General features: G+C 38.2%; 1 protein-coding gene across 1 annotated transcript in view; it reads right to left on the reverse strand.

Moving 5' to 3' along the window:
* LOC120538557 overlaps positions 1–22,939 on the reverse strand; it is a 174,712-nt gene that overhangs the window by 144,372 nt on the left and 7,401 nt on the right. Inside the window, exon 3 of the mRNA XM_039767952.1 lies at positions 12,742–13,008. Within this exon, the coding sequence (XP_039623886.1) occupies positions 12,742–13,008 (267 nt within the window). The remainder of the gene's footprint in view (positions 1–12,741; positions 13,009–22,939) is intronic.

Genomic DNA, 22,939 nt, shown 5'->3' on the forward strand with positions numbered 1-22,939 from the left:
TGGATTCTCATCTTGAATTGCTTTATTCACTGTATGACACTGCTAGTACTTCTGCATATGCACATTGACATCACGTGTGAATGTCAGGCATAGTGATATTTCACATTACAAGAAATGTGTTGACAGCATATAACTGGAGCAACATTAGCCATTTTCTTACACTGAACTATGCACATATAATTGAGACACGTGACGTTATTTTTCATTCAAGCGTGAGATTTAGAAAGGGAAGTACTAAATACAATAGCATGGATTTCAGAATTGTCAAGCATTACTTTAGTACTAGGGTGTTGTAACGTGTTAGCCATTATGAATGTAGAGAAGAGCCAAGCAAAATGACACCTTTTATTGGCTAACTAAAAAGATTACAATATGCAAGCTTTCGAGGCAACTCAGGCCCCTTCTTCAGGCAAGATTTTGTAATCTCAATATGTTCAATAGGTTTAATGGGTGCAGGTTTTCATTCCAGCAAATTTCTCCATTCACACTTACTAAGAGAGAGAGAGTTTAGGAGCACGTGCTGATACAGCGCATTGATGCATCCTCCACATGACAAACCAACTCAAGATCCCAGATTAGGACACCTCAGCTCCACACTAGTTCAGATGGAATGGAACAATGTGAGTTTTGTTTTATATGGTGGCTGGAGTGCCAATTCTGCCACCACCAACCCCCAGGTTTTTCCTTACTGGTTGGCGGGCCTACATTCAGGGCTGGATGCAGATTAACATCATACCCAGGATTTGTATGTTTGTATGTACCAATTGCAGGTTAAGGGTCTTGCTTAAGGGCTCAACAAAGTAGAGTCAGTTTTGGCATTCACGGTATTCGAACCAGCAGCCTTCCAATTGCCAGTGCAAAGCTCTAGCCTCAGAGCCACCACTCCACCCCGACACTTAACTAAAGTTGATATTAATTGCTTAATTAATAGTTTATTCTTTTTCTTTAACAAGCAGCCAAACAGTAATGAAATGTAAAGCAAAGTCAACAGATGACCAGCCTAACTTAGATCCCATTTGCATCTGTGTTTCATGCAATATTTGTCTCAAAAAATATCTGAACAGAATAGTAAATGTCTAAGAAAAATTGATTCTAATCTGGTGTACTAAACATTTAGATGGTGAGATGAGAAAAAAGAAAATGACTGGTGTGGCAGAATGAGCACACAAACAAAAGGGTTTCATTAACTGTTAAATAGGAGATTGGTTAGAGAGGAAATTGTGGTGCTCAAGTACTGTTTGAGACCCCTGAGTAAATAAAACATCTGTTGGCTTTTCGTTCATTTTTACATTATTTAGCTGCTGGTTATAGAAACAAAAGCAAGTTATTAAGGCAAAAGAAGTAAAATAAGCATCAACAGCTGGTGCAAAATATGAAAGGGGTCTCTGTTTCACCTTCCAGCTGAGATACCAGAACTTTGAAGAGAACTATACAACTAATTAACAAGGTTCATAAGATGGAGAAAGCTTACATTAAATGACTTTCACGTTCATTTTCTCTGTTGTGGTTATAGACTTTTTATTCAATAAATAATCCAAACCTGATTGTGCAATAAACCAAAATGATACAATTTATTCCTAACACAAGGATAATAGATAAATATAAGCAAGCGTATCCAGGAGTTCCACACCCTTGTTCTAAGACTTTCAACATATCAACCAGAAAATTAAATTTTAAACGATAACCTGGTATACACAGTATTGTACACAGCAAGAGTTATTAATAGCATGATGAAATGTCTTTTTTTTTAATTCTACTGATTTTATATAACCACATTTGATATGGTGTAGTAAGGAGGCCAGTAATCTTAAAGTGGGCAGGCTTTGATAAAACAGGGTGGGCCACACCATCCTTCCATGCATTGTGCTTAAGAAAATAAAAATAAATGTTTGTACTACATTGCTGAAAAATATTCATTCATTTTGGTACAAGGAATTTCATTCAGTGTGGGTTATGCTTTTCCTGTTATAAAAAATTGATGTGTGGGCTACCACTTTTTTCACCAAAAATAGTTGGGCATCTCAAGTTGAGTGTGTGTGTTCATGCTGATTTTTTGATTGCTGCTTCTTTTGCTTTGATGTAGTGGTGAACATGGATTTTTATGGAGTCCAACCTTTGGTTATTAAATGAGCAAGTTAAAAAATATCTTCTCTTAGCAATAATAATCTGCATAATCTAGGAGCAGGCCTGTTCAGCTTGCCAGTGTTATATGAAGAGAAGAGAAAACAATCCTGGGAAGAGGAAAGGATGTGTCTAGAAAACACAGCAGTATATGTAGTCTAACCAATCATATCAGAGTATTTCTACGTGAATTCAATGAGAGTACATTTCTGAAAGGCACAAAAACAACAACAATAACATTTATTTCTATATATAATGAATATATACAATGATGTAGCTCAAAGTGCTTTACAAGATGTCACAGAAATAGTTAAATTTTAGCAAAACAAATTAAAATTAGATAAAAATAATGCATAAATAACATATAAAAATAAATAATGCACAGATATATAATTAAGAGAACCAGAATAGTTAAAAACAGAATTGTTATAGAATCACATGAATATCACATATATGGTCTTGCATCTGGTATTAATTATTCATTGTTGCTGCATTGTTTATTGAAACTGAAAGTGAAAGTAAAGTTTGACTTAGTAGTAGCAATATCTGCTGATTGCACAATAAAGTTAGATAAGCTCACTGCCTGGCTAAATGCCATACACACATCAACATCTACAAACTTGAGAGACCTGAATACAAGCAAACCAAACCGTAGCTTGTAGGATCTCCATCTGAAATCAAAAACCTTGGTTTCTTCTTTTCTTTTCTCATATTTGATTATTATATATAGATAGATAGATTGCACACAGGGAACAATACCTCCCAGAACAAGGAGTGGATCATTATGGAGTGTGATGACTGAGGGTAGAAACAACTCCACATAGCACTCATTGGAACACTAAAGTGCTCCTCTGTTTAGCCCAAAAACAAGGGATGAGAGTCATTGTCCAGGACAGTCAGCAGCTTCTGGAGTGATATCTCTTCTACCACTTCCTCCAGTGAGTTCAGCCTTACTACCAAGATTGAATTACCCTTTTTGATCAGTTTAGTCTGTTTGCATCATCTGCAGCAATGCCATTTCCACAGCAAATTGCAACATAAAAACTAAAGTAGCCACAGATGGGTAGAAAACATGTAAGAATGGCCTGCATACACCAAACAACCTCAGCCTCGTCAGGAAATTGAGGCAACTGTGACCCTTCCTGAAAACAGCCTCTGTTGTGGTACTCCACTCAAGTCTGTCATTCAGAAGCTTGCAGAGTTATTTGTATGTCCTCATCACCTCCACATCTTCACTATCAATAAGAACCAAGGCCATAGTGGGTTTGACCCATGTGAATTCTTTGAAAATTACCCTTGTCTTACTGATGTTACTTATGTTGAGCTGCAGGTGCTGCAGTTTGCATCTTTCAACAAAGTCCTCCACAAATGACCTGTAAAACCTCAAAAGACTTTGTTGGACAGTTATCTTATCAAAAGTCCTTGACTATTCATTTTTCTTCTCTCCTGTTAAATGGATCTTAGGCTGGAGGGCTCTATTCATTTTTTACATTTAAGATTACCTACTTAACGGCTTTCCAATGCTGTATCTGTCCTGATGTCTATATAAACACAGGGAATTCCAGTTTCTGTATTATATCTTGCCTGAAGAAGATGCCTGAGTTGTCTTAAAAGCTTTCATATTGTAATTATTTTAGCTAGCCAATAAAAGGTGTCAATTTGCTTAACTTCTCATTGCACAAATGACCCATATTGCAAAGTCCTTAACTGACGCTCTTTGTTTGCATCACTTAATTATTCTATAGTATTTGTTGATTTAATTCTTGCCTAATAAATGTGCTATTTGAATTGTAAATGGTAGCCTGTTTAAAAATTGTGCCAGAGACTAGCTATGTATGTTTCTTCTCAAATGTGTGTGTAATTTTGTGTATATTTTTAATTTTTGTTAACGTAGTCAGTTATCATCATTATTATTTATAATCAACAACACCTTTCAGATATGAATGTACAGTAAGTATTCAATTTTTTATTTTTAACCCACTAAATATGGAGCTGCTGCCATCAGTTATGCTGTATAATAAAATGTGAAAACTTTCAAAGGAGTAAATACTTTTTATAAGCCCTGAATCCCCAGCAAACACAACCGGCATGACTAAACTAAAGAATAACTGGACAAAATAACTGAAGCTGGCACAACACATTTAATTTATTGTTAAATAGGCTCAAAAACACCTCCTCTTCTTTATTGTCTGAAGGAGTTTTTTTACCCATTTGCTGTGAGTAAATTCTACAGGTGTATAGTACAGCCCATGCTAACTGGCATTACGCTGGCGCACAAATGTTGTTGCCGCTCCTCCAAGTTACCAACACTTTTCGTTAAATTTCATGTTAAATTTACACCTCTAACACTTGTTTCACTTTTTTTAATTGTATATATATTTCAGGATGCAACTGACTGATTTGGATTTATTTTTATAGTGTTTATGGACTTTGCCTTGACTGAGTTCTCAGACATTGGGACAACAGAATCTTTCAATTGTTCACGGAACGAGCCTTATGAACATTTCTTTGCACAGTGGCGATCTAGGAGGGGATTATCTGTCTTCTTGATTACAATGGATATACTGGATTGCTCTCGATTACTTCTATATGTGGCTAATGTCTGAGAAATTATCTGATTTTACACCAATCTGGCTTGCAGCTCTGGGATGATCACGCTTGTAATACCCAGTTATATGTACAGTAAGTGGCTGTACATTGGAACTTCCAAATTCTGATATTTCCATGTGCATCTTGTAATATCTCATACTGTGCTTCTTCTGCTGCTTGCCATTGCCACTCATTTGCGCCACCCCACCCTGCTCGTTTCACCTTCGCCTCTGTGCTGTATTATTTCTCAGCTACTATCAGATAAGTATTGCTTTGTACTATGTGAAAATCCTCTCGTGACAAACTCCTTCATATTAAACAGTTTGTCCAGAGCAAATGGTCAGACTGGTATTGTGCGGCGCCCGAAATATTTACATCGCGGGTCTGGTCGCCGCCACACCTGGGGTGGGAATAAACATTACAACGGCTGTATTTGTTCAAGAATATGCCGTCCTATTCATGGCTTTGGACATATCAGTATGCCAAATTTGCAATTTGTTAAAATAAATTCTTATCTATACTAATAAAAGGCAAAGCCCTCACTGACTCACTCACTCACTGACTCACTCACTCACTCACTCACTCACTCATCACTAATTCTCCAACTTCCCGTGTAGGTAGAAGGCTGAAATTTGGCAGGCTCATTCCTTACAGCTTACTTACAAAAGTTGGGCAGGTTTCATTTCAAAATTCTATGCGTAATGGTCATAACTGGAACCTATTTTTTCGTCCATATACTATAATAGACGTCTACTCGATGCCTGTGGGAGGAGGAGTTATGCCTCCCACATAATTTAGTGCCTGCCCATATAAGGCTGTCCGTCAGCGGCAATCCAATACAAACACTGCCGCTAAATATTCACGGATGAAGGACTGCGCTTATGCAGAGGAAGATGAGATGGTCAGGGTGGTGTTTGGCACAAACTCAGCGAAACTGCGAGAGAAACTGCAGAAAGTGCCGGGTCTTAGCTAACATTTAATACAGCCATGGGGGGGGAAAAGTCAATGTCACGCTAAAGGAAGACAGTGTAAAAAAAAACCTGTGCATGCAGTGTGTCACATGACAGCAATACTCATAACACTCACAAAACAATTGACAATCATGTTACATTATTTTTAAAATGTTCCCTTTTCTTTTTCATAACTTCTTTAACACACTACTTCTCCGCTGCGAAGCGCGGGTATATATATATGTATATATATACCCCGATCTACATACTCTCAAATAGACAAACCACACGCCGTATATAATAGTAGAGGCTTCGCCTCTAGCGCAGAGAATCGATTCCCGAGAGGGGATGGACTGAGTATCTATGCGCGCTTCCCGATTCATTTTAGCCTTGCATCCCCTTGGTTTGAGACGTATGAAAAAATATGCGGTTAACGCAGAAAGACAGATCACCAATTGAAGCTTTATGAATAATGGATACTTTATTCGTGATCAATGATTGTTTTGGTAAAGCCATACTCAGTGTATTCATTAGATGAATGGTAAAAAAGTAAGAGCGAGGGGAGTGTAACTTATTGAGGCACACAGGCAAAACCACAATAGCACGCGGCTCGATGTACTGTAGTGCGTCAACTCGATCTGAATTGCGCAATCACATTTAAAAAAATATATCTTTTCAAGTTCTATTTAGTCCATATGTGTCAAACTCAAGGCCCGCAGGCCACATCCAGCCCGGCGTGTAATTATATCCGCCCGAGATCATTTTATATATTATTGTTATTAATGGCCCGGGGATATGAAGCGCTGGTAACACAATAAACTACAGATCCCATAATGCAGAGCTTCAGCTGCCTTGCCGAACACTTACCGCGTTAATCAAGTCTAGCTTATGATGCTGCAAATTATTGCGAAGCTAGCCCACACGATGCCAAAGAGAAAAGGTGATTCTGAACATAGAGCCTTTAAAAACCGATGAGAGGCTGAGTATATGTTTACTGACATTGCCGGTAAACCTGTGTGTCTCATTTGTGGAGCTAATGTGGCTGTAATTACAGAATTTAATATAAGACGGCACTATGAGACAAAACATCAAGATAACCTGAAAGACCTGAATGCAATGCAGAAGATACAGAAAGCAGAAGAGTTAAAGAAGAATCTGACACTTCAGCAGACGTTTTTACCTGTGCAAAATCACAAAGTGATTTCAAGTGAAGCTACTTTTATAGGAGACACAAATGCACCAGTGCAACTTGCCCCACTTTCCCTGTTGCCAAGTAATGTTGAACCAAGTCGGCACAACGGTGTTCCCAAATACGCACTTTGCTGATAAACTGAGCGCACTGCACACTGAGTTTGCACGGCGCTTTGGAGGCTTTGAAGAACAAAAAAAGATTTTTGAGTTCGTTCGCAACCCATTTGCCGTCGATGTGGAAACTGCACCTGTGCAGATTCAGATGGAGGTGATTGAGCTGCAGTGTAATGGCACACAGAAGGCAAAGTATGATACTGCAGGGCCCGCACAGTTCATTCACTCCATTCCCGCAGAAATGCTCCAGCTCCGTCTACATGCGGCTCGAACCTGGTGCATGTTTGGTAGCACATATCTGTGTGAGAAGCTCTTCTCAGTCATGAAGACTAACAAAACAGAACACAGGAGATGCCTTTATATTTCCAGGTTTTGTTATGCACCATGTTCATATTTGAATTTGTATAATTTTGACAGGATATATTTTTATGGAGAGCAAAATCTTTTGGGATATTTAAAATTTAAGTTTATTTTTTATATAAAATTACATAAGAGTAAAGAAATTTGAATGTTTGTTCTTTTAACGTTTACTTTATTTCTAACTTGTATAATTTAGACAGGATATATTTTTATGGAGAGCAAAATATTATAAGTTATTTAAGGTTTGAGTTGATTTATTCCGGAATAATATTCTGTCGACTAAATAAAAATTCCTTCTATTTAAAATTTAAATAGAACTTGAACAGATACGATAGTTCATAATATCCAGGCAGACTTGCACGTAAGAGCGGGAGTCATCCGTTTTAACAAACAGCGTATTGCACTGATACAAAATAGCCTGCCCATTTAATTATTTAGGAATGGATAAGTAAATTAAGATTTTGTACAAATGTTTTTCATTTTTCTTCCTTCATGGATTCTGGCACCCCCAGCAACAGTTGCTTGCACCCCAAAGACTGGTATGTATGTATGTATATATATATGTGTGTGTATGTATATATATATATATGTATTTGTGTGTATATATGTGTGTGTATGTATATGTATGTGTGTATATGTAGATCTATATATATGTATATATGTGGATGTATGTGTATATATATATGTATGTTTATATGTCTGTGTATATATATATGTGTATATGACAGCAACACTCATCACTCACAACAGTGACAAAACAATTACATTGACAATCATGTTACGTTATTTTCAAAATGTTTCCTTTTCTTTTTCATTACTTCTTTAACACACTACTTCTCCACTGCAAAGCGCAGGTATTTTGCTAGTCATGTATAAGTCCACAATGTCCCTTGTCAACTAATATTGCATTGTTTAACTCAAGATCTCTTAATGGCAAAGCACTGGTGCTATCTGAATTCATTACAGACTTCAACCTTGACATGCTTTGCCTGGCAAAAACAAAAAGGACTTTATGTCTCTCATGGATGCAACACCCTCTGGATACAATGACTTCGCAGAGCCTCGCAGCTCAAGACAAGAATGAGGAGTCGCAGTAATTATTAGAACTGAACTAAACTAAACATCCAAAGAATCCAAATTGACTGCCCATTGTCTTTCGAGTATTTGGCTATTAAGATAATAACTAAATCGGGTCCTGTCTTAGTTACAGTTCTCTATTGTCCCCAAAAATACAGTGTGTCTTTTGTATATGATCTGACTGAATGATTAACCTACTCAAGCTTCTATTCTCAGAGAGTCATTCTTCTTGGCGATTTTTAACATCCGTATTGACATTACACAATGTAAGCTGAAAAATGAATTTCTATCCTTACTGAACTGTTTTGACTTGATGCAACATGTTAATTTTCCTACTCACTCTGGTGGTCATATACTGGACTTGACCTGCACATCTGGCTTATCTGTCTGCAACACTTAATAGCATGTGATTTGGGACTCTCTGATCATAAACAGCACTCATTACCTCTCCCTCCTCTTACCTGTAAATGTCAAATTTCTTTTAGAAACTTAAAAAATGTCTGCCCTTCTATCCTTGCAAGTTCCATTTCTGATCTTTTTCTGTCTTCACCTATTCCATCAACACTAGATTGTCTTGATGATCATTATAATACAGCCCTTGTTTCAGACCTAGATAAAACAGTTCCTGAGGTTTCCTTTAAGTGCTTAGCTCACTGGTACAATTCAGAGTTATGGTCTATGAAAGCAGCTGGCCGGCGCCTTAAAAGAATGTTAGGTAAGACTGGCATCACTATGCACATCCAGGCTTTCTGTGACCATCAAAAGGCTTACAAGGATGCATTAACTGCAACCAAGATCACACATTATGGAAGAATAATAGAAAGTGACCATGAAAACCCAAGAGTTTTGTTCTCTGTACTTAATAAACTACCTCGACCCAATTACATTCTCTACTGAAATCTATGAAAAATTCCTCCACTTTTCTCACAATAAAATTAAAGATCTAAATAATTCAATGAACATAAATCCATCATCTATTTACATCTTTCCCTGTCTTCCCACTCCATCCAGCTCTTTTTCTAAATTTTCACCAGCCACATCCGCATTTATTAATGACCTTCTTTGTAAGATGAGGCCCACTACCTATGCACTGAGCCCCATCCCCACCACACTTCTTAAATTCTGCCTTCATGCAATAATCCTGACTGTTGTAACAATAATACATACATCCCTTGGCACCATCTTTGTGCCAGCCACTTTTAAAATCACTTCTGTAACACCCACTGTTAAAACAGTCTGGTCTTGATGCTGACAATTTTAACAATTTTCAGTCTATTTCTCACTTACCTTTTCTGTCAAATGTTCTTGCATCTGTTATATCTTCCCAGCTCACCAATGACTTCTAATAATTTGATGGAACCCTTTCATTCTTGTTTCAGGGCACAGCACAGCTATGAAACTGCTTTGCTTTGTGTAGCTAATGATTTGCTTATGGCAGCAGACTCTGGATAAACTAGCATCTTAATTTTGTTAGATCTTAGAGCAGTAACCTGTTTGTTGTTCCCTGAAGATGGTCCATTTGTAATATTCTGATATTTCATTTTTTCTGTTTTTACTAACCTATTAAATTTAAACCACTGGCAGTTTACTTTTAGGTCATTCATTTCATTTCAACTAAATGTGAATGGTTTAAATGTGAAGAAAAACTGGAAAAACCGAGGCATTTTAAAACAATAGTTTATCTAAATCTACAATATAATAAAACACTAACGTGTGTGTGTATGATATATCCATTCCTCCAGAGCAATCCAGAGGTGTGACCAGAACATCATGTGTGGGTGGGCATTTGGCTTGTCTGGGGGGGCAAAAAATATCCATCCATCCATCCATCCCCATTTTTGTAGGGGGGTCAAATAATAATAACATAGTTTTATATAACATATAAAAACAAAAATTGTGGCATAAATAATAACCTATTGTTCAATAAAATTAACAGAGGCAATGGAACTTGTATTATTTCTGCTTTTTTAATTGGGTCAAAAGACCACATGCCTCTATGCAAATGTAAAAAGGGGCAGTGTCAGCCTCTGCTACCTATGAGAGAAGCCCCATTATAGCTTCCTCATTGTTGACAATGGGCTTTGTGACATCATAATGTCTGGTCCATCATATTTATAGAAGTCTTGCCAGTGTGGGTATATTGTATGTGTGTGAAACATAATGTCTGTGACAAAATGTGTTCAATGAATTTGACCAGTCAAAGAACTTCTTAGCCAGAGGTTCTGATTCCATTGCATGTATCACTGCTGAATGGAGCTGGTGGTGGTAGCAGTGTACATATGGAATATACTTAACAACTTTGTTTTGTAACAAAGCCTGGACACCACCCCTTGCCCCAGACATGACAGAAGTACCATCAAAACACTGACACAATAAATTGTCTGGGCTGTAACCTAACTCAGAGAGATGTGACAGAATTTGGTTACAAATATATTCAGCATCAAGCTGATTCATTTGAGTTAAGCCAATCAGGTGTTCTTCAGGGATGGAGTTCTGGACAAATCTAATCACTACAGACAAATTCTCAATGTTACAGTGATCCCTGGTACCATCACTTTTAATGCAAAATCCAGGAGAGTCAGCTTTTTCATATTTGGTCCTGATATCTTTTACCACCATTTTGGCAAGAGTCTCAATTATTTCATTTTGAATTAAATTGGATGTGTATTTTGCGTTGTCTGGGATGTATTTTACAATTTCTGTAAGTTTGGCATCTTTTTTGATTGGGTAATCAAACAACTTAAGGAAAAGTCTCTCCTCCCCACCTTCATGATTGTGACCATGCAATTCATTGACTGCAAGGAACTGAACGGCCTCCCCAATGCTTTTCACATAATATCTATTCTTTTCTATCTGGGTTGGACCCAGTAGTTGAACTATGCCTTCACCCGTCTCTGCCTGGCGCCGATACTCTTGCCATGCAGACATGGCTCTGACGTGCTGGATACTAGACACGTGTTTGTGGAAGCCGCCACCGTCTCTTTCTAGAGCTTTTTTCCAATTAGTGTAGCCGTGTTTGGTGAATATGTCCTCACGGTCCGAATTGGAAACACTAGATTTGCGGCAGGCAAAGCAAAGGCTGGCATCACGGACAACAGAATATTCAAGCCATGGTCCAGACTGATACCAGCTTGCACTAAAACATCTGAGTGTCTTACCGAATGCGCGCTTGGGATAATTAATTAAAATGGGCTGGGATGGGCTATCCACATTTAAGTCAGGCAGACCGGACTGTATATTTTGTTGAAGGCAGAGGTTTGGAGTACCCGACATGGGCACAGAGCTGGAGGATTGTGTAGGCTTATCTACTGTACATCTTTTGGAGTTTCAGTTCCCAACGTGAGTGCGCTGTGCTGCGTGTTAGTAGCAGCGCTGCTGGGCTCAACCGTGGAGCCAGCAACTCGTGGAGGGACATAGGTTGAAGATGTCTGATTTTTAATAAGCCACCTATGCAGAGCCTTTGGTGTTACCAACCAGAAAATAAAAGAAGAATGGAACATATATGCTGTTTTAATTAAAGAATGCGGTCAACAGGTTCAAGATGTGCTGAAAAATGTGCGGCAAAGTGAACTGTGAAAATCAAATGTTATTCTTCTCCAGAGTTTTCATTGGACAGACAGAGCATTTTGCAGGGTGGACACAGCTTGTCACTGGGGGGCAGTGCCCTCCCCAGCCCCACCATGGTCACGCCTCCGGAGCAATCTGTTTGGTCAGTTTGGCTTTGGTGACGCAATCGAAAGAGGAAGTGCAAGTGTGAGACACACGAGTAGGAGAGACTGTATATGAAGCACATTGAGAGAGTCATCTTCCATGGTGGAAAGTATGAAACCAGACAGGCAACAAGAAAGACCCTTGAGAGAGGAAGCACTGGTGAAGAGAGGAAGGGCACTGAAGATACACTTAGGGCAAGAGATAGCAAATATTTTTGAATTATTATTATTATTATTATTATTATATATATATATATATATATATATATATATATATATATATATATATATATATATACACACAGGTGGCAAGGTATGTTTTATTGTTTTATATATGTACAGTGTATATAGATATGTTTCAAATGGTTTGTGCATGTGTATGTTTCTTTTTATTGTATTTTGTCAATTATTCTGACAGACAAAACATGCTGTGACAAAAAACTTAAACTTATTTTTCTCGGAGAGGGATAATGATTTTAGCCTTCTTAATTGATTAAAACAGTTACCCTTTTGACAATCTGTTCATTTGCATTTAAATGTTGCTTTTTTACTATTTACCCACCACCACTCTCATCCCTAAGCTTTTCCATATAAATCCATCTTCATCAGTTATATTTTCTTCAGCTCACCTTCCTGGATTTTCTTATTTTCCACATGTTTTTTTAGTATCTCCACACATTTAGAATCCAAGAAATCTTTGTAATCTTTATTACTCATTCTGTCTTTGTCCCATTCACGTTTTAGGAAGTATGCCTCTGGGATTGCTGGAAACCACTGTAGACGATCCTTACTAAAGCCTATGAGGTCTTCCCCATTGTAGCCATAAAGCAAAAACCCTTGCTTCAGTACACCATCCTCCACATCACAGCCAAGTGACCTCTGGAGTACATGTATGCCTGTGAATGGAAAAAGAAACATGTGAAGAGTTAAAATTAGGAGGATTCAACTTCACAAAAATAGGCTCAATCAGTATGTTATAACTCTTTTCCTGCCTAACAAATCTGAAAAAGATTTGCAAAGACTGATACTGCAACATTATGCATGTCAAATATATGTGAAAAAACAGAGGCAGCATGATGGTGCAGTGGTTAGTGCAGCTGCCTCTGGTTTTAAATCCAGTTGTTGCCTATGTGGCTTTAACATATTCTCCTTGTATCTGTATGTTTTTCTCCTGGTATTTCAGCTTTCTCCCACATCCCAAAGACATGCGGGCTAAGGAGACTTGAAACTCTTAATGCCAGTCATTGCGGCCTGCAATCCTGGTCACTTCTTTCTTGTTCCTATTACTTCTAAAAATCATCTATTGATGATTAAGTGGATACAAAATATGATGGAATGTAAAACAGCAGTTCATTCAGGGTCTTTTTAGTTAGGCATTTCCAACTTTGTCCTCTGGCATGTGTTTACATTAGCACTAAAGTCTTAAACTTCACTCAGTTGAATTCTGGCTTTGTGTTGAATACAGTTTACATCTAATTTCACCGGGGGTCATAATGACCCCATCTTCTGAAAGTTAACATTTTTACATGTGGCTCTCACCTAAGGACTATTTATTGTCCACCTATGTTATTCATTAGTGGGCTGCAGCATCAGGTGCATGGCAGGTGCACTTATGAACAATTAATAAGACTGGAAAAATGAAACATCATTAATTAATACAAGACTCATATCTTTGATGTTTTTAAAAAAACTGATTCAAGAAACCCCACATAGAAGTAGAAGTAGTAGAACATGCAAACTTCATATGGAATAAGTGCAACAAATTGAACTCAGGTCCTTGAATGTTAATGAATTTGTCAACAGTGCCAGTAACTCCATTACACATTTATTTTTAAAGTAAGCTGCTTCACTGTATGGCAATGCAGTGTCTCACAATGCAGTGAGACAGCACTCAAGTTACCACTAGGAAATGTGTGTAGAAGGATCTGCCATCATTAAATCATAAAAAGGGTGTCAGTTTGTTATTCATTACCAAGCAGTATTCATTCTTCAAGGATCATTAAACAAACAAATGTATTTTATTGCAGTAAACCCAAGGTTAATTTCACAAGGCTGAACTTGGATATTATCTGTGGGCAGCAGACAACTTTGGAACTGTCTGGAACTGTGCAAGGTAACTGCGAAAGTGCTAGTAAATATTAAAAAACCAAAGTTAAGTAAATAATGTATTAAAATTGATTGCCTTAATTCTAGGAGCATGAAAAGTAAAATAAGAGAGCTTTAAATGTAGCTGTAAATAACTCTGATATAACAGGAATAACCGAAACATGTCCTTAATAATAATAATAATAATAATAATAATAATAATAATAATAATACATTTTATTTATTTGTAGGCACCTTTCTAAACACTCAAGGACACCGAACAATAGACAAAACACAGATTATAAACAAAAGTAAAATACAAAAGTTAAAATCAGACTGAGCAATTGTAATCAAAGACAAAAAGCAGTCTTAAACAAATGAGTTTTAAGTTTAGATTTGAAAAGTAAAAATGATTCAATATTTCTAAGCTCAGGTGGTAGTGAATGCTCTGCTCCCCATAGTGGTAAGACGGACGAAGGGGATAGTTAAGTGGATGGAGGAAGAGGATCTGAAGGTACGGGAGGGAATGGCAAAATGGAGGAGGTCAGACAGATATGGAGGGGCAAGGTTATGGATAGCCTTAAAAGTTAGTCGGAGAATTTTTAATTGAATTTGGAACTGAACTGGAAAATGAAGCTGCTGCAAAACATGAGTGATATGGTGAATAGAGGGGGTTCTAGTAATGATGCGGGCAGCTGAATTCTGGACCAGATGAAGCTTATAAAGAGATTTGAGAGAAAGACCAAAGAAAATGGAATTGCAGTAATCCAGATGAGAAGTGACAAGGCTATGAACAAGGATAGCAGTGGAGTGGGGAGTGAGGGAGGGGCGAATATGATTAATGTTACGCAAGTGGAAATATGCAGACCAGGAGATGTTATTGATGTGGGACTGAAAGGATAAAGTACTGTCAAGGATGACACCCAGACTCTTAACCTGTAGGGAAGTCAGACAGAGGAATTATCAATAACAAATGAAAAATGATCAGTTTTGGATAATGTTGATTTTGTACCAATGAGGAGAACCTCAGTTTTGTCACTATTTAATGCAAGAAAAGTTGAAGAAAACCAGGTTTTGATTTCTGCTTTGCAATCAATAATCATTATTTAGGAATTATTTAGCAAAGAGAGGAAAAATTGAAAGGTGTGGAAGTTGCCGCAAATGTTAAACAGAAGTCTTCTTTAATTAGATGGTGAGCCACTGCTTAGTGAGCATGTTTGCATTTGACCAGAAAGCATTTGGGATGAAATGTATTATGGACTCCTAATTCAGACAATAATGACAGTTTACATATTTTTAATAATATTAGAAAGGTAAGTTTAGAGGGAGATACTACAGTTATGTTGTATTTTGATTATCTAAATATTAACTGTTTTTCAATTAGAAAAGCACAGCAGAATGCTTCCAGTGACTATTTTTAACACATTTGTTAAAGTACCAACAAAGGAGGATGCCTGTCTAGATTTAGTATTGTGTAATAATCAGTTAGAATTCATGGAATAGGTTGGATTGAACCTCTAGGGTTGAGTGGCCAAAATATTATACATTTCACAATGGAAGAGTGCATATTCAAAAACTAAATTAGTTACATCTAAGTTTAGTTGGGGAAATTGTGAACAGATGAGATAAACCGTAAATAATATTAACTGAGGTAAAGTTTTAAGTGTGGAGATAGCTGAGAAGATGTGGTACAGGTTTAAAATTGTTGTAAATATAATGTGTGTATGAAGTTTAGGGTGTGAAAGTAGAGTAATCCAATAAAGAACTTGGTGAATTCCACTCATCCCATGGTAATAGAGATATGAAAGACACTATATAATAAAAATATATGACAAGCAGTACAAGATAGATAGATAGATAGATTGCGTACTCAGTCCATCACTCCATCAGTATGAGGATATCTTTTTCCTATATTTTTTGTCTCTTTCTGATTTCAAAGCTGCCTCTCAGTTAGGAGACCTGGGTTCGCTTCCTGAGTCCTCCCTGCGTGGAGTTTGCATGTTCTCCCCGTGTCTGCGTGGGTTTCCTCCGGGCGCTCCGGTTTCCTCCCACAATCCAAAGACATGCAGGTTAGGTGGATTGCCGATTCTAAATTGGCCCTAGTGTGTGCTTGGTGTGTGTGTGTGTGTCCTGTGGTGGGTTGGCACCCTGCCCAAGATTGGTTCCTGCCTTGTGTCCTGTGTTGGCTTGGATTGGCTCCAGCAGACCCCGTGACCCTGTGTTAGGATTCAGCGGGTTGGAAAATGGATGGATGGATGATTTCGAAGCACGTATTAGTTCTATATACCCAACAGACAATAATTTATCCCCTCCACTACTCTAACATGCTTGACTCATTTTTGATGTTATTAAACAGGTCGTGCAACTGACATGAAGCATTAGTGTATCATTGTCTAAGTTGTTGCAAACGCCATTTCTTTGTGCCAAGTGATTTGTGTTTATGTGTTTGATAGAAAATTGATTGGGCTGTGGTGAAGTATTCTAGTAGATAGCTACAAAAGTCTAGACGTTTTCCAATCATATTTTCATATGAATAAATTGTAAGTAATGCAGTTTTTATAAATATATAATTATTTTGCTTTATAATTTGCTATATACTTTCTTTAAAATCATTTTTAAATGCGAAAAAACTATTTTTTCTTACAAAAACTAATGACAGATTTAGATTTTAAAGAACATGAGGCAGCGTTATCATTTTCAGAGATTTATATGAAATTTTTTTCTTAAAATACTATTATTTTAAATACTTTTAAAAAAATTTTCTTTCCCTTCCCCATTGCATTTTGGCAAACAGGTAGGGGCGCAAAATCTTCAGTTGTCCCCGGGCGTTGAAAACCCTAGCTATGCCTCTGCCAGGAAGACCACTGCACCACCGTGCTGCCCATATTATAAGTGTCTATGATAAAAATAGGCGTGAAAGGTGAAGGTATTGTAGCTGCTGGTGAGTAAAGCAGGATCAAGCATGAGCCAAACACGTGCCAAAAGAAATCTCTCAGTGCAAAAAAGCTTGTTTTTAAAAGGTTTAGTGAAAGTTCAAAGCAAACAGTCCACGCAAGAATAAAGAAAGGTTGTTAACACATGAAGAATAAAAGGCAAAAAAAGAATAAAGTTTTTCTTGTTCAACTTCAAATGTTTCTACAATTAAGGTTGAGTTATTACTCCATACTTTACTTCACATTCAGTACGTTCTAAATGTAGGGCTCTACACACCACTGAGCACGTTAAGGTATGATTTGAAACCGTGTGCCCTCCATGCCTTACTTATGGCAAGGAAGGTCACTAACTAACGCCAATCTGCAATCATAGGGACAAGAAATAGTTAGAATATTCCATTTCAATTCAGCTTGTGGGGGTTATAAGAATCTCCCATATACTATGTACTAATTTATAGGCAAACATTTAACATAACTAAGAAAATACTTCTGTCAACTTAACATGACCTAAATAACTGGCAAAAGGCTATAGGTATTATACAGTCTAAATGCTCTGTGCAAAGATGTAGCACCTCCTAACAAATCATGGTAGAATGAAACATTTGGAGGCTCAGCAAATCTTTTCATCCAAACATCTCTGATTGCTCTCAGCTTCCTTCTCATTTTGGCTGTTCTCATTTTTCACGGTTCAGACATTCATTAAGCTTTTTAGCCTCTATTGAGTGCTCAGTGTCAGGGATCGAGCATTAGCCCTAATGACCTCAAGCAGCCTGTCCTTGGACAGCTCAGTTATCCTGAAGCTGAGTGCCCCACAGAGTCAAGCCGGGTAAAGTGGAGTTTTGTCTCTACTGTAATAAACCACCAACTGTTGTGGATTTACTATGGTTACCTGCTAGCTGATGGCAGTAACCTCGGTGAACAACTTCTCTTTTCACGTTTTATTTGCATGGTATAAGTGCCAGAAGCATTATGCTGTAAATCCATTATGCAGGTATCCCCTCAGGCAGAGACACTAACACAGCAAATCTCAAGAGCAAATAAAAATAATTTCAATATATACATATTTTTTATTTTTCACCTGACTTTCAACTACGTATATAATCTCTTGGTCTATTTACAGTTATCATTTATGTTTGGCTAAGGACAGACATGAATAAGTTCTGCCTTTGAACTTTCTTGAAGTTTGTGAAGAAGATAGGAGTAGGAGTTACTGAAATTACAACAATGAATGACAGAGCCAGTCCTCCATCCACCACAGGCAACATTCTCCTTCAATGGAATGAAGGGTTGAGTTGCACTTTATATAAGATTTAAGGAATCCAACTGAAGAATTATCAGGGGTTGCAGATTTTATCCCAGCAGTGTCAGGTTTAAAGCAGGAACCACCATGGACGAGTCGGCATTAGATTGCTGAACACACTCACAACCTGGAGCAGTCATTCAACCAAACCTGCACATATTTGTTATGTTATAGGAAACTAAAGCACCTGGAGACAGGACATGCAGGGTTAGCTTACCAAATTACCTCATTATTAAAGCCTATTATGAAGTGTGATGGGGATTTCCACTATAAGAAGTATATGTGGGAGATTTTGGGTGTTCTGATGGCATCAGTGGCACACGCCCTGCCCTTTGCTGCTGTTTACTTTCAAGGCTGTTCTGTTAACTGTGTCTTTATGCCAGCAGGCTTGCCTTTCACCTTGTAAGCTCATTGGCTTAACCGCTTTACTCTTGTGTACTTTGTATTTCATTATGCCATTTCCCCACTACTTTACTCCAATGGATTTTACTACATTTTAAATATGCAGTGCCAATGAATATCATAAATCAGTGTTATTATAGTGTAGTTGGTATAATGATATTTATAAATGATATGCCATACTGTTGTCTCTGGGGGTGTAGGTGTTTCCAACCTAATGTCCTTAGAAAAAACAGTATATCTTGTTGAGTTGATTTAACAAGAAGGCAGAAACCTGGACAGTGCGTACTGATCAGAGATGTCTTAATACAAGATGTGCTCATCCCCTGCACTCATCAGCTCTTATGACTGTGAGCGCAGAATCTATGGATTTGGAGATGGAATTTATGATATGGTGGTGCAGTGTTTAGTAGCCTGCTTTCTATATCCACCACCCTGGATTCCTTTGAATCTCATAATGAGAACTGTTGAGAATATTCTTTCCATGTCTGCCTGGGTTTTCCTTCCTTTCACAAACGAAAAATACCATTTGGATTAGAAACCTGTCCCATAGGGGCATGGCCATAGGTAGGTGCATTGCTCACCTAATTCAAAAGCAGTAAAAATAAAGCTTTGGTTTACTTTGGAACATAACTTCCCTCCCTACTTATTCAAGTAACACCACTGCCATGCAAACCAGTGTCAACAGTATAGGCTCCAGCCCCATGACCTTGAACTAGAATAAGCAAATGGTTGAAAGGATGGCATTGATGTGATAGATGACTAAATGACAAACAGACCATGAACTTTCAAATCTACATATCTCTAAATCCTGCCTCTGTGTCACTTAGGCAGAAAAGTGTAAATTAATTAGATAAATAGATCAGCAGAAGACAAGACAGAAATGTCTTCAAGATATTACAGTTCACTAGTGCTACTCGGACTCTGACTCGGACTCAGAGTCTGGAGACATTCATGTGCCCAAAGGGTTTCAATCCTCTTTCTGAACTAGTTATTCACTTGATGGTTTATTCCTGCTATTGATTACACTGTCATAATTTTGAACATGGAAGGAAGGACTAATCTGAGATAATGTGGATGTGTGTAGTTGATAATGCGGGCGGCATGGTGGCACGGTGGGTAGCGCTGCTGCCTCGCAGTTACTAGACCCAAGTTTGCTTCCCGGGTCCTCCCTGCGTGGAGTTTGCATGTTCTCCCCATGTCTGCATGGGTTTCCTCCGGGTACTCTGGTTTCCTCCCACAGTCCAAAGACATGCAGGTTAGGTGCATTGGTGATTCTAAATTGTGCGTGTGTGCCCTGTGGTGGGCTGGCACCCACCCAAGAGTTTGTTTCCTGCCTTGCGCCCTGTGTTGTCTGTGATTGGCTCCAGCAGACACCCGTGACCCTGTAGTTAGGATATAGCGGGTTGGATAATGGATGGATGGATGGATAGTTGATAATGGATTAGTGCTGCTCATTTTGTTTTCTTATTTCCTCCTTCTCTTTCTAAGGCCTTCCTCGCACTACCGGACTTAACAAGACTTCTGTTTGGAGAGATTTAACCACTGCTGTGGTTGAGTCTCGTTGACTCTGTGGGGGTCAAATTAAACAACTAGGATTTGGTCTCGTCCGATGTGAGAGATGGACGTCTGAAGTGGAGCTCCGCTAGCAGCGGTGTTATTTTTCATATTATTTGCTTATTATCCTGAGATATCCTGTATTTATTCAACCTGAGGGGACTGCTACAGTATATGTAAGCATATATAAACATGGCCAACAAGAAAGGGGGTCCGAAAAATAAAGCTGCACCCAAGCTAAGATCAGCAAGACCTAGTTCAAGATACAGCCTTTCAGAGACTGACCTGGATCAGATGGGCGAAAGTACAGACTCCTCAGGACCACAGTCCCCTACATCGTCACCGGCTGAGAGTGAAAAGGGGAGCGAATGTACGATCGTGAGTGCAGATCTCAATAGCTCGCCAATCGGAGAAGATCACCTGAAACTAGAAAAGGCCTTACAGTCTGCGGCTTCAATTACTCCACGTGAGCCGGGAATAGCGGGGACACCGGCTACAGTAGAGCCTGCCGCTTCATCTACGGTACAAGAAAGCACAATTGAAATGTCTAAACTGCAGGTGATGTTCGCTGATCTCATGCAAGATATAAAGAAAAGCGAGAAGGCAAATGAGAAGGCAAGGGTAAAGGCAAATAAAAAACTGAGACAGGAGTTGAGACAGGAGTTGCAACAGGCAAATGAATGGCTGTGACAGGAACTGCAACAGGCAAACGAAACACAGTGGCTGGTGCTGCAACAGGCAAATGAAAGGCTGTGACAGGAGATGCAACTGGAAAAAAAATTGAAAAGTGCACATTCAGGAAATCTCGGTTAAGCTGAGCATGCTTATTGATCAATTGGAGGATCTCAAGGAAACATTCACGACTCGGATTGAAATAGCCAAAAATTTAGCTGCCGAAGAAAAAGTAGTAAATGTCAGCTCCGAATGCAAAAAACTAGGAGACAGACTTGCTGCTTTGGAAGATGAAAGCAGAAGGTAAAATGTCAGAATTGAAGGTCTGCCTGAGAATCGAGAAAGTCCAAACCCTGTGAAATTCGCAGCTGAACTTTTCTCTAAAATAATCGGGGAGGACTTTAAAGCAGAATCTGAGATAGCAGCGGCTTACCGCGTACACGGAGCAAATACCGTTAGACCCAGATCTTTTATTATTCGCTTTGAAAGATTATCATTTAAGCTAGAGGTGCTGGCACTCCTCAGAAACAAGCAAGATATTATATATGAAAATAACCACATTCGTATCTTCCCTGACTTCTCTCCAGCAACAGCTACTAAACGCGCAGCAAGGAAGAAGCAGAAAAGGAATTAAGAAAGCTGATCCCGGGACTATTCTGATTCGTAATAGTGAGTCATGGCCGTTAATGATATAGCAAGGACTAATAATCTACTGTCTGATCTATGTATTTAAAATATGGGTTTTTGTCATCATATATTCTCATTATTACTTAGTATTACTAAGGCGCTATCTGTTTATGTTTTATTTGTGCTTAATTACTTTTTCTTTTTTCTCTTTTTTCTTTTTTCTTTTTTCTAATTATTTTATCTCTACCCTAAACGATACTGTTCAACATCATACCCTTGGTTTATTGTTACTGCTATTATTGCATTAAGACTTATTATGCTTATTCTGGACAAATTTCTAACACCATCTCCCGGGTTTATTATCTGGGTGTATTATCTTAATGCACTAAGATTACTGAAGACTATATATATTTTAAGTGCACAATTTTTTTAGACTATATTTATAATAGATATGTCTATCTTTTAACCCTAAAGCGCCGCATGGGGCTTGTTTTGCTTTAGACGTGCTCTGTCTCTGGGTATGTCAGAGGACTGGGACTGTGTGAAGTAGGTTCTAGCCCCACTTGGGGAGGCAAAAAGGAAGGGTGGGGGTTAAGGGGGGGAGAGAATGAGAGCAGGCTTGATCTATACCTAATCTATCCTCTTAATCTTTATAATTATAACTACCAACGTAATAATAAGCTGCATGGCAACAACTCTAGGGGAAATAGGAAATTAAGACCAAAGCTGTCTCACTTCCAGTTAAGACTATAAAATGACATCAAAAACTCAGAATCAGTGTCTCCATGATGGGACAGTTAACTTCGTAAGCTGGAATGTTAAAGGCCTGAATCACGAATTAAAGAGAAAGAAAGTACTCTCTCACCTAACAGGTCTAAATGCTAAAATAGTATTTTTACAGGAAACCCACTTACTAAGCAAGGATCAGTTCCGCTGCAAAAGACTGGACTGGCCAAATGTTCCATTCTAGTTTTACAAAGAAAACTAGAGGTGTGGGAATTCTCATACATAGAACAGTACCATTTGTAGCATCAGATGTAGTATTGGATCCTGAAGGGAGATATGTAATGGTCATGGGAGACTTATCTAACTGTAAAATGATTTTGATAAATGTTTATGCACCTAATGTTGATGATAAGGAATTTATACAAAATTTATTTGCATCCATTCCCAATCTGAACACTCATAAAGTTATAATGGCTGGGGACTTTAATTGTGTTCTAAATCCACTTTTAGATAGGACTTCCTCCACAG

The sequence above is a fragment of the Polypterus senegalus genome, chromosome 11, assembly GCF_016835505.1.
Source record: "Polypterus senegalus isolate Bchr_013 chromosome 11, ASM1683550v1, whole genome shotgun sequence".
Taxonomy (NCBI): Eukaryota; Metazoa; Chordata; class Cladistia; order Polypteriformes; family Polypteridae; genus Polypterus; species Polypterus senegalus.